General features: G+C 31.6%; 1 protein-coding gene across 3 annotated transcripts in view; it reads left to right on the top strand.

Annotated features, from left to right (window-relative positions):
• LOC124536436 (GTPase-activating Rap/Ran-GAP domain-like protein 3) overlaps window positions 1–10,358 on the top strand; it is a 228,422-nt gene extending 218,064 nt beyond the window's left edge. For all 3 annotated transcript variants that reach the window (XM_047112988.1, XM_047112996.1, XM_047112980.1), the window contains 15 exons: window positions 1,214–1,319; window positions 3,718–3,860; window positions 5,362–5,484; window positions 5,654–5,813; window positions 5,956–6,096; window positions 6,226–6,492; window positions 6,583–6,692; window positions 6,771–6,884; window positions 6,966–7,077; window positions 7,541–7,630; window positions 8,537–8,658; window positions 8,908–9,056; window positions 9,200–9,339; window positions 9,534–9,660; window positions 9,999–10,358. In XM_047112988.1, coding sequence (XP_046968944.1) covers window positions 1,214–1,319; window positions 3,718–3,860; window positions 5,362–5,484; window positions 5,654–5,813; window positions 5,956–6,096; window positions 6,226–6,492; window positions 6,583–6,692; window positions 6,771–6,884; window positions 6,966–7,077; window positions 7,541–7,630; window positions 8,537–8,658; window positions 8,908–9,056; window positions 9,200–9,339; window positions 9,534–9,660; window positions 9,999–10,110 — 2,016 coding nt within the window. In that variant the 3' untranslated portion in view covers window positions 10,111–10,358. The remainder of the gene's footprint in view (window positions 1–1,213; window positions 1,320–3,717; window positions 3,861–5,361; window positions 5,485–5,653; window positions 5,814–5,955; window positions 6,097–6,225; window positions 6,493–6,582; window positions 6,693–6,770; window positions 6,885–6,965; window positions 7,078–7,540; window positions 7,631–8,536; window positions 8,659–8,907; window positions 9,057–9,199; window positions 9,340–9,533; window positions 9,661–9,998) is intronic.
• Window positions 10,359–13,517: the final 3,159 nt, after the last annotated feature.

The following is a 13,517-nucleotide window of genomic DNA, read 5'->3' as shown; positions in this document are numbered from 1 at the left end:
AAATTCAAAGGATAAGAGCAAGCGAATGATGATTTTTATGAATAATGTTCGAGCTTATATAGCTTGATGTTAATGGGTGGCATGATGATGAGGAAGTCATGTAAACATCAAGTGGAAGTAGAAGTTTGAAAGACAACATTTGTGTTCTTGTCATAATTTAACATATTATTGGATGTGGATACATATCTGTATATCAGTAAATGAAAGTCATTAAGATATTTACAACTCATAACACCTTGAGTGAGTTAGGGGTAATTTCTCTGGCATCCTTTACATTTGCAAATAACGCTATGCAACTTTACTTACCTGCTAAAAGATTATATGTTATGGTTTGTTATACCGTCTGTGAGGAACTGAAATATGTTATACGATTCTAAACCTATAATGGATACGACCCCAAATTTGATTTAGACAGAATTAGACTTCTTAATCTAGTTAGAGTTTTATATTCCAGCAAAACAAGAAATAAATATTTACAATAACATAGTCATTTATAATTTTAAAGTCAAAAAGACTAAAAAACTCTGTTCTGTAACAAAAGCATCAAACATATTACAAAAGTTAAAATTGGTTTAATGTAAATTCAAATGAACTGAGCGAAAATTTGCTCTGACTACATAATTCTACAAATTGCGTTTGACCAGTTTTGACCAACTATTTTATAATGCAATGCAAATTTTCTTCTGAAACCCAATCAAACTAGGATTAGTATACAATATGACGTTGTAATCAGCCATTTATGGTAATAAGTTGAAAATACTTTTTCATATTAAATTTCTTACGATATATTATATATTCTTACGATTGTTAAATTATCGAATTCAAATGAAGGTTCAAATGAATGAAATGTAGTTCCTCAGATTAGTATAGATTCTAAAACTTTTCCTATTGTCCAATTACTATTACAAATAATAGTAATTGGAGAATAGGTGAGTGGTGAGAATAGATGAGAACATGAGTAAAAACTCATGTTTCGGAAGTAGTACAAATGCGTTTAAATACTACTGCGTGCGTGTAAGTTTTAATTTTTTTTAAGTTAACATTACGTTTATGCAATATCTTCATCTAAATCATCTGGGATCATATAATGTTTTAAAAGTTATAGTGTATACATTACCATTTATTTGGCAGACTTTTAAGACACCGAACACCTTTTTTTTAATACATGTTAATATTTATATTATGTGTAATGCTGAAAGTGTTCTGTGAACAGCTGGAGAGAAAACGACACATCGGGAACGACATCGTCAACATCGTGTTTACGGAAGATACAGCTCATAACACCTTTAACCCGCAGTGTGTTAAGAGTCATTTTACTCGTATCCTTTACAATACATCTTGACAGACTAATAATAATTTTCTGTAGTGCAACAAGAGATTATACGTATGTTCTTTATTACATCGCAAAATAGTGTTGCATTAATTACAATAAAGTTCTATTGTTATAGTATACTGCAGTTAATTAAGATACCAAGAACTTATTATTCAAGATAACACGTGCATATCAAACGGAGTTTCCAAGAAAGCATCTCAATGTTATTCGAGTTTTTAATACGTGCGTGTAGGACACGTCGTGATCTTAAGCACGTTTAAGAAAATATTATAAAGAAACTTTAATTTTTTTAACACGTTGGCTGCTGTGGCATTATTATTTTATTTTTTTCCATTCCTGCTGTGCGGGGTGTCTAAGGACGCATATGAAAACAATCGTAATACCGCTATGGGGCTCATTAGACCCCGTAACATTTAAGAAACAAGAACTCGATGTGATGTACTGCTGTAACGTAATCGAATTTTATTTCTCCAGTGCGATACATGGTCAAAGGAGAGAGGAGAGGAGTATATACCATAGCATTCTGTTTTCAATGGGCATCATATTAAAAATATCACTTTCCTGCAATTTGACATCTACATGACAGAAATCTATGTTTTTCTATACGAGGCTAATTAGAACTCGCTCCGCATTGAAAGTGTTAAAGAAGTTCTTCGAGATGTGTATTCGGAAATAGTGGAGTAGGATTCATTCATTATTATTACCTAATAATTGACGTATTGACCCGTCGCTTCACAATACCGGGAATTCGTGTTCGCTTTTGTTGCTTCGTTTAGTGTTTCATACATATATTTGTGTTTTGTTTTATATGCTATATCACGGTTAAATTGAATAAGTAGACTTAATTTGTGTTTTTCCTCTTTTTAATAGAGGTAAAACAAACAAACAATAACAACAGCCTGTAAATTCCCACTGCTGGGCTACAGGCCTCCTCTCCCTTTGAGGAGAAGGTTTGGAAGATATTTCACCACGCTGTTCCAATGCGGGATGGTGGAATACACATGAGGCAGAATTTCTATGAAATTTGTCACATGCAGGTTTCCTCACGATGTATTCCTTCACCGCTGAGCACGAGATGAATTATAAAGACAAATTAAGCTCATGAATCAGCGGTGCTTGCCTGGGTTTGAACCAGATATGATCTGCTAAGATACACGCGTTGTAACCACTGGGCCATCTCTACATAGAGGTAAAAATAGTGTTAAATTTTCATTTGAATATTAAAAATGGCCTTATAAAACATTCGAATAATTCAATAGTTAATTGTACAAGGAATCTTGTTTTCTTATTCGAAATCAAACTGTTAAGAAGTAAATAAAAAATCCTGATAGCTGTTTCGACATCTCGACATTTCATATAAGTACTTTCAAAACTTGCAACTTAGTAATACGCTACTTATCATAACTGTTAGACTTCCAAGACGCGAACTTGGGAAATAGTTTGACCTAATTCTTTTTCTAGGGATTTAATACGATGACAATTTAATATACATAATTATAATAACAATACAATATTCATATTTTTGTACAGAATAGAAAATACTAATAATTCAGTTTACCCAGTCGTTTAAATATTATGTTTATATAACACAACCAGATATTATATTTTCCGATACGAAATGAAATTACGTTATAATTCGGAACTGAAATTTCATTAAGCCCTTGTCGAAACGCTGCATAACAGGGAACCGTATGCAAGGCACGTGTAAATGGCAAACGCAAACTGTGGACGTTACATAATGTTGTGGAAATGAGTGCATCATTTAATTGCACATATTAGCCAATTGTAGTCATTTAACAACTTGCTGAAATAAAGCAATTTGCACGCAGTTAATTGCGTTATGATTGAAAATAAAATTCTTTGTACAATAAGTCTTATAGTCTTACCTTTGAATAGTAGATTTTCCTTTTACACCTTTTATAACAAGGCTCAGAATATTGATTCTAGGTGTTATAGAAACTAGAAACCTACTAAGTTCGAAAGTTAATCTTAGGAACTTACTTAAATTCTATATGAGAAATACGGCGTAACTAATTATTCTGATTTGATGATGATCTATTTGTTTGTGTAAAATTATAATCAGAATTTTCAAAACAGTTTTTTGTTTTGTCTATAATCCTACTAAATCTACTATCCAACTCATATTATAAATGCGAAAGTTTGTGAGGATAGATGAATGTATGTCTGTTACTCTTTCACGAAAAAACTACGGAACCGATTTGGATGACGTTTTACAATATAGGTTATACATTAGAATAATACATGGACTACAACTTATAATTATTTGGTGTAATTTAATCATAATGTAAGGATACATATCAAGTACCCGTGCAAAGCCGGTGCGGGGCGCCAGTATGAAAATAAATGTCCTAAATTCGAATCAGATATATTCGCCGTGGTGTCCGAAGTGGAAGGTGAAGGATACAGACTGAGTGTGTACACGGACGACACAGTGCCGCCCTTCGGCCCGTCACTACCGTGTCCACCGATTTTTAGTGATCCACAACTCTTCAGGGAATTTTTACTTGTAAGTATATAAAGCTGTAGATTTGTACGAATACGAATATATTGGGACTGTGTCGTAGTAGTTCCGTTTTTAAGTAAATTTAAATTTTTAAATGATATTTAGATACCACTCGTTCAAGTAAAAATATATATTTTTGATAAAGATTTATTTATATTATTGGTATTTTTAAAAAACCTAATTTATTACTTGAGCACTCGTTTTATAACTCATTTGATGGTGATAGTAAATATTAGTCTGCGCCATAGTGACAGGTATCACCCTCGCTTGGCTTTGAAAGATGTGTTCACTACTGCTCCCATGATAATATACCTTAAATCAGTTCGAAATTAAACAAAAAAATATTTTGTAAAGAGCTCAACAAACCTAACGAAACTCTTTAGCCGTTAGGTTTTTTATATAGTTTGCGTGTCTGATGGTCATCGAACTTTCCCGAACTACAAGTTGAACGTATGAGGCAAGTTATAGTTTTTCTTGTAGGGATCGATATATTTAAAAGCCGTCTGAGTTTCTAGTGTTTACTCTCTCTTGCATTTCAAAACACGAGGTTCTATGTCAGATCTCCTCCAGGTTGGGATTAACATCCTATCGAGTTCTGGTCCTATGTTTGTCACAAAAAATACCAGCTTCAGCTGAAATCAGTCAGAATTACGTAATCACCTGATGTAACCGTATAAATATAATGATATCAATAGCTTTTCTCATCATTGTTAATCATTAGATAAAACAATTATTTTAACTAGATAGCAATTACCAATGCCCCTGATTCTAGGCTATAGAATGATCGATGATAGCTAAGCGCAACTTTTGGAATGGGAGCGATTAAAGGGAATAGAACGCTAATGCTTGAACAACTGTTCTAAGTAATAACTTCAGCGAGTAAAGTTTCAAACTAACATACCTTTGTGTTGTTATAATGTTATATACGTACGTCTTTTTTATTTATTTATTTATACTTATTTTTACTAAAAACTGAATTATAAATATTTTATACGGATTAGACAAAAGTTACATGAAAGTAACAGACGGCCTTATCGCTAAAAGAGCCGACACCGATCTCTTCCTTGCAACCTTTGGGCAGAGTACTGGCTATAAAATAAATTGGGAAGGGGTACAATTATTTTGATAGGTTCACATCACATCCTATACATATAAAATAATAATACATAATTATAAATATAAATTCATCAAATAATACGTCTTCCTTTTTATTTTTCTTTTATGCGAAGATGTGTAAAAAAGACGTACGTGGCCAAATGAAAACATAAACATTTTTTCACGGCGATTACACAATTATTTTAATGCCTAAGTTCCATGGAGACCAGGCAACGGTTAGCAAGTTTATTATCGACGGAGGACTGCTTTAGTAAAATTAGGTCATTAAGGAGCGATTGGAAGCGTTGGGTTATTCGTTGAGGGAATTAAAGAGATTTCACTCCATTAGATAAATTGTATGTAGATATAGTTCAGTGTATTTTTTTTAATTTTATATCCGTTTTTATAGGTAAAACTAATGAATGGTGAAAAAGCTGCATTCCAAACTCCAACATTTGCGCTTAAAAGACAACGAACCCTTGACACGCTCATAAGGGACATATACGCTGAGCATTGCTCCGATCACAAAGTGGTGAGTTTAAAGATGAATTTTAACAAACAAGTATGTACAATTCTGAATGCATACGATACAATCTAATTTACATCTACATTTTGATACCTTTGGTCTAATTAAATTATATACCAATGTACATACATGTATTATTTTAAAAAACATGTGATTTTCATTGTATTTTTTTCAGCCAATGCTTTCACGGCGCGCATTATCAGATGTATGGTCAGGTGGAGCGGGGGCAGGAGGCGCGGGAGCGGCACGCACTGAACGGTTTCTTCACGTAGGTCAAGCGCTAAAGCTTGATGCTGTGCTACGTGGAGATGCACCAACCAGCTTGGTTTCTACTGGTAAAATAAATACATCCATAAATTAGCAATCGAATTTTGTTATCGAATTTGAATATATAAAATATCACTATACTTACGCCTATATAATATACGTAACTAAAAACCTAAGATTTGAAGATATATATTTTACAATCTATTTTAGGTTGTGGTGGATCACGACGCGCTCCATGGGAAGGACGATTATGGCGCGCTGCGCCACTACCCGCTACACCCGTATGTGCGGAACAACTAGCAGAAGGTCGCCTGTTACTGTCCACAACATCGAATACATACATTCTGGAAGGTTTGTGAAATTTTGAAAAAATGAAGATATCGATTGTCAAAATTTTATTATGACCTCACTCACAAAACTCTAATTTGACCCATGATAAATATTGGGTTGTTTCTATCAAAATGTAATTTGAAATTTCAGAGAGTGGAACAACCAAAGTAGTGCTCCGTTGGGAAGGATGCGTTCGTTCAGCTCGCGTGACAGAGCGCGCGGGTCTTTTCCGCGTAGGGGCGCGGGTGACGGTAGGCGGCGGGTCCACAACGGGCGGCGCCGGGGGCGCGGGAGTGTACGCGCTGCCACTCCCCGCGCTCGCCGCGGGTGCCTGGGCCATGCGTCCACTTCAAGACTGCAAGCACGCCCGCCTTCCACGCACGAAAACTGCGCACTTTTTCGATATCCTCGAACAAGGTTATATAAGAATAAATAAAAACATTTATTCAAAATGATTTTAAGGCTATGGACCTATTACTTTTAAATCTAACATATCTACAATTTCAGGTGAAAATGGAAAGACGTTATTAGCAGTGGCAATTGGTAGAAGAGTTCTTTTACTCTCTGAAGAAGTAAATACAGAAAATGAAATGGGCTTTGAATACATGCATATCAAGGTAGAATTTAAACAAATAATGTTTACTTGATTAAAATACTGAAATTATATTGACACTATTAACCCCTCTAAATTTCAGGACATACAACTGAGTGAATCTCCTATATTAATAAAGCTTATGGATGGAGAGTATGGAGTTATGGTTGTGGGCTACAAGCATCACTGGGAGCTACTAGAACTGAGTGCTGGACAGGTAGTAACCAATAACTTATCAAAAAAGAAAAACATATAATTGGCATATAGGTATATGACATAACTGTATTTATGCTTTCAGATTATAAAGAGAGCTGATGGTTCCGAAGACAATGTTCCAAGACGAGGCGCTCTGGTCAATGCGTTACGTATCGGTGACGATAGAGATGGACAAATCATATTATGTTATAATCGTACGTATTGTTTACTTATAATTGGTAATTTAAAAATGAAATGTTATTAAAAATGGTATGCAAGTTCATGATTACAAAGCTGGAATATGATAATAAATAAATAAATATTGGACATCATCACATACATTACTCTGATCCCAATGTAAGTAGCTAAAACACTTGTGTTATGGAAAATCTGAAGTAGCGACGGTACAACGAACACCTAGACCCGAAGCCACATAGAAAACTAATGATTTTTTTTCCATCGACTCGGCCGGAAATCGAACCCGAGACCTAGAAGTGTACCCATGAAAACCGGAGTACACAATACTCGACCAAGGAGGTCGTCATAATTGGTGTTTATTATTCAGATTATAAATAAAAACAGTTTTCTTAGCGTTTTTTTTTAATAAACCTTATAATTCCCCTCAGCCTCAAGATTAAATATTATTTATGGTTTGAAATTATGTATTATTTCTTTCAGATACGTGCCATTTCGAACGATTAACAAATAAAGGCCTAGAAAGTGACAGTGAATATGATTTTCATTGGACGACTGTTCCCACAGCTGTTGGTAAGAATAACTAATAATCACAACCATGTAACAAGCTTTTACTTAATTTTTGTACTAATAACTTTAAGTACAAAAAAAAGTTGCCAATAACATAAATAGTATTTGGCCTATTCAGTTTATTTATTTTTTGTCCTACCAAGATCGACATTAGCTCATGGCGAAGATTTCAGCTTTTGCCTTAAGCTAAAGTATATATATTTGACATAAGCTTTAAAAAAATTTAGTCAAGATTTTGCTTAAAGTGAAAATTAAAGAGGTCTTTAAAAGCACCTTGCAATTTATCAAAAATAATATAACTTCGAAAACAATTACAATTATAATATTTATTTACTATGATTTCGCTACAATACAAGTTTCAGTACAGGTTTAGGTTTTCTGAAGTACGGTTAAACTAGTCTCTACTATTTATATTCTTTTGTCAATTAAATACACATTGGAAAATTAAGCAGTTTAAAAACAAAAGTAACAAATCATATAAAATACAATATACCAAAAATAATAAAAAAAAAACCAATTTCTGCCAATATAAAGTAACGACCATTTAACATATTGAGATCACGTTCTCAAGAATGTTTTGGTTATAACCTACATTGATTACATAATGAACTGTGTGTACAAACTACTGACGATACTATGTACCCGTCCCCCGCGCATCGTCTCCACTTTTGCCTTTTCGATCAATTCTAGCACTTAATTCCATTCCAGCACTGATTATTTATATTTTGGCTTTCGCAAAAACTTCGGCCACTTTTACCAGACACAGAAGTTGTATCCAACGGTGAGCGATGTCGAAGCCAAGAATTTGATGGGGTACTATAGATTGGATACAACTGATTTCAATTTCAGTTTCATTCAATTTCAAACTTATCTGTCATTTGTTTAATAATATTCTTTATTCTTTTGCAGTATGTGCGTTTCCGTACATTATGGCGTTTGCAGAAGACTTGCTAGAAATTAGATTAGTAGCTAATGGATCATTGGTCCACGCTGCTTGTATACCTGGACTGAAAATTCTATGTGGCCGAAGAGTGAGTAATCAAGAAAATTAAATAGATCATAAATACTTTTCTGTATTACATAAAAACAATAATTGCAGTACGCCATCAGCAACTTTTTCATATTCAGTTTCTCTTCGATTTCAAGAGTTTTAACATCTATAAATTATAACAAAAATTCGAATCCAATATAAACGTAAATCTGACTAAAATGAGTTTACAAAAATTTAGCAAATGACAGAAACAATGCAATTCTCATTTCATTTCTCGTATTTTCATCAGGATATATTCTACGTAGCTTGCGCACCCGAATACATCCCGCTGAGCCGCGAGATCGACCCGTGCCTTGCGTTACACGACAACTACGAGCTCGTGCGTCAAATGAGCAAGTGCGGACCATACTCTATAGATGATGACGATGCTGATAATAAGTAAGAAAAGCTTAGGTTGTGTCTAACTAAATCTTACCAATTTAATTCCATCTCTCCATTCAACTTCTTTTTTAAAAACAAAAAATATACTATAAACGTCGTAGTATTTTGTAATTGTCTGAGTGTATTGTTTTTTTAATTAGAGCTGAGCCGAGTCAAAACAGCCGAACCCCAGAGAACAATTCGGCATCTAGTCGTAGCAGCTCAATATCATCCGAGCAGGAAAACATCCGACCTCCTCTGCAGAGAATGACTCCCATCTCGCCGCCAACATCACCCCAAGGTAACGTTAGTCTTAGTAACTTATACTGTGTGTTATCATACGGTCGGAAAACCCCGTCAATAAATATCGTTTAGGGACTTTAGGGAATTATTTCAAAGCAATCTATGTTTATTAGTTCAGTAGTTTTAATGTGTAATCTTCGGCTAACGACCATGAATCAATTACCCAAAATTAAGTGTTTATTTTTATCCCAGTGCTTCCAGAGAACAGCGGGCGTTGTGTACGCATCTACAAAATTCCGCAGAGCAACCTCAGTGCCGCAACCTACCAGAGGCAGTCCGTATCCGCAGACCAAGTAGTCACCTCTTACTTCTCTGACAGGTATTAGGTCAATATTAATGAGTTCAGTCTTGTTTTAAAGTTCATCTTTAATAAAATTCACTACACTAAAACTTAAAAAAAAAACATAACACAATAACTAAAAAAATTAACAATAAAAAAACAACAATAAAAAATTTTTGTCATTATAATGAATCAATTATCGTATATATGGTATAAGTATATTTAGAAAAGCAATATTGTGTATCAAGTCATATATTGTTGGTTAAAGGATGAGGGTCACAGCTAGATTTTAGATTAGTAGTAGTTTATTTTCATACCATTTTTTACTTATAATCATAAAAAAGATCTTAACTTATTTTAGTTTCTGATTTTTACAGACCAAACAGTATTAAGCAAAGACTGGCAGAATTAAGACTAGACAGTAAATCGAGGGGAGGTGGCGAAGAACAATGCTTAGAAAATTCCAATTACTCGTCAACAATGCCATAGATTATATATACGTAAGATATTATCACGTTTTAAATTAATTAAAAATAAATGTCGTTATGGAAATAATAAATTCAATATTATTATTACACCAAAGTAATTTTCAACGTATTTAGAATACCTACAACAGATTTTTACAACTAAATATTAGATAATGTTTAATCTTAAACTCCTTTGACTGAGCACATTAAAAAAACATGTTTACTCAATATATAGGAAAATTAGTCGTTCTATCAAATGAAGTGTTCATTTTTTTTTTCGAGGAGATGTTTAAATTTTGTTTATTTGTGATACCAGTATAAAATTAATAACCCCTAAAATACTATATAGTTATTTAACGAATGAACTAATAATACCATAAAATACAATGATAAGATATTTTGACAAGATATTGTTTAACTAAATTATATAATTTTATCCAAATAAAAGATAAAGAATCTCAGTCTAAGGATATTTTTTCAGATAATAAATTAACTGAAATTTCCAATTTTCTATAAGACGCAATGGAATATAAACTACGTTTTTAAATAGTTATAACGAAAATATTTATAAAAGACAAGAAAAACTGTATTTATTTTATTACATGTTGATAAATACTAAAATTTTATTAAATATTTTATGAAAGAATAAAATTATATTTTACATATATTTGGTTATATTAAGAATTATAAGTACAAAGAAAATATTATGAGAAAAAAATATTTTATATATAGTAAAAATGTCATCGAATCTAATATAAAAAAAAACATATGCAGATATTATATAGTAATATTTTGAATACAAAAGACATAACTTCATTTAAACAAAGTAGAAAAATGTTATAGTATATGTATATCTATCTGTAGCAGGTAACATGGGTCTAGACAATTAAAAAAAATAGTTATCACTTTTTTATGTATGTATGGCGCCCAAAGTGGGACCGATAAGTGAAAACAATTGTTATATTGTGAACACATATATATTTAGCAAAGGAATTAAGTAGTATTTGGATACATAGTGCTAAAAATAAAAAAATTTAAACCTAAATGTAGGTACTTTCTATAACATTCATTAAAATGCATGTTAGGCTGTCAACCTTATTGTATCAATTCTTAATATGATTGCATATAGTTACTTCTCCTTTTAAATGTATTTCATCGACAAATAGACTAATAACTTTTGTTTTTCAGCATCGTATAATTGCGAGTGCTCAATGCATGCGTAAATATTCAACTCGATAGTGTGAACTCTTCTTTATAATAAACATACGTTATAAAATGATTATATAATAATTACAAAAAAATATATAATAATATTATTAATTGAAATGTTGACAGCCTTAAAAATTTAGATTAATTATATTATACAGTAGAATATGTATTTATATACTTTAGAATTATTAATCTAGTCAAACTCGTGGAAACCATGCAAGACATAAAGTGATGTAAAATAGATTTCTTAGATCTAATGATAAAATCATTATGTAATGTATTATTTTATATTTAATTTATGGTTATGTGCCATCCAATTACTTGGTTATCATTTTAGATTTAATGTTAAACTAACATTATGCGATGCAAGAGAATTGAAATATTATTTAAGTGATGCAAAGTAACTGTAAATAATATAAATGGTATAGTTTAAGTATTTAATTACATGGGACTGTTGAATAACAGAATAAACTTATATTGTGTGTTAGACATTTTAGAAAAAAAAAAGTGTTTTAGGTGTTGTTGAAAAAAATCACATTAACCAATGAAGGAACCAAATCTGATAGCTACTAAGGACGTCAATAGAATAAAAACATAGGCCAACCATAACCTGAGTCGATAGAATCATTTTATTTAGTTTATAAAAGAAATAACCATTAACCAACCATATTTATAGACATGTAACTAAGGCGAATACTAACTTAAACTATGGTATATTATTTTTAAGAAAATTTCTATTAATTGTTGGTCCTTCAATTGTAATACCTAAACATGAAATACATTTACCATTATAAATAATATAGATATAACATTATGACAACTATTTATTACCGTTAGATAAGTGTATATAAATTAGGGCATGTTCGAGGTAAGTCTGGATATAATATGACTATTCCAATGACTCGAAATATGTTAATATTTTAATTTGGAATGATCGGTTGACTGTTTACTCATTGATTCTATTTTGTACAATTATAGTTATGCTTAGTATTTGTTACACGGGAAAATAATGTATAACGAGTATATTATTTTAATTACGCTGTATTTTGTTAGTTGACAAACCATTTATCGATAAACAGGCGGTTCTTTCGATATTTATAATTATATTTTTTAAACGTAGATCTTATTATTCTGACATAAAATGCATTGTAATATTTCTGCAAGCAAACATATTATTGACATCATATCTAACCTAATTGGCTGCAGATATGACAAAATAAGCCAGTGGTTCCCAAAGTGGTCCAGGCGGACCCCCAGGGGTCCACGGAAGACATAATGGGGTCTACATAGGCGTAAAAAAATTTGGGTCTATAAGATGTTAATCCACGAAAGTTTATCTGTTTTTGATAGTAAAGGGCAAAAATGTAAGCATAGTTATATTACCTTATTAATTTTTTCTTGTAATTTTATTTTAATAAGTAAAGTGTTATTTTCCGTTTATATTTTACCTATCAGAATATCGACTTTAAGAATGTGGTAGAAATGTAGCAGAAGAGGGCCCGCCGAAACCATAAAATTTTGAAAGTGGTGGAACCACTGATATAGGAAAAGGCGTAAGTTACTGTTATTGTTTGTTCATTTGTTTCGAAATTGAACAAGATTCAAGATTTTTTATTTGACAACTAATCATGTTTTAAGTATCGAGATATAGTCAACATTATTAGTTTATCGAGTGCGTATGTTAGGCGAATGGGAATAACTATTTTTATTGTAATAAATCTTTACCCAAAGTCTATTTAAGTTATATAGAAACTATGGGGGCGATGTCTTTCAATGTTTATAAAATATAAATGAAATGTTTACCAACACAACGCTCAAAAAAAATAAAAAATGTAAATATAAATAAATTAAGCATAAAAATGTTCACCGATAACTAATTCTTAAATTTGAAAAAGCGTATAATTCGTAATTAAATGGTCTTAAACATAGAATATATAAATATAATGATTTTAACACCAGTAGGTTAAGTAAAAATTTAGAATATTTTTGACTAAATATAATTTAATATAAGATAAATATATTTATTAGAAAATAGTTCGTAAGTTATTTAATATTGCAGAAATATCATATTCACATCAACTGTTCCGAAAATAGATATACTAATATGTTACCACATATGTTAAGGGATTTATCTGTTATTTCCTGTAAAGTTTAAATAAATGGCTGTTCAATAAATAAATGTTTTATTTACACATTCATTACATTATATAATTAATTTAT

The sequence above is a fragment of the Vanessa cardui genome, chromosome 2, assembly GCF_905220365.1.
Source record: "Vanessa cardui chromosome 2, ilVanCard2.1, whole genome shotgun sequence".
Taxonomy (NCBI): Eukaryota; Metazoa; Arthropoda; class Insecta; order Lepidoptera; family Nymphalidae; genus Vanessa; species Vanessa cardui.
This window is presented reverse-complemented; position numbering and strand designations above follow the sequence as displayed.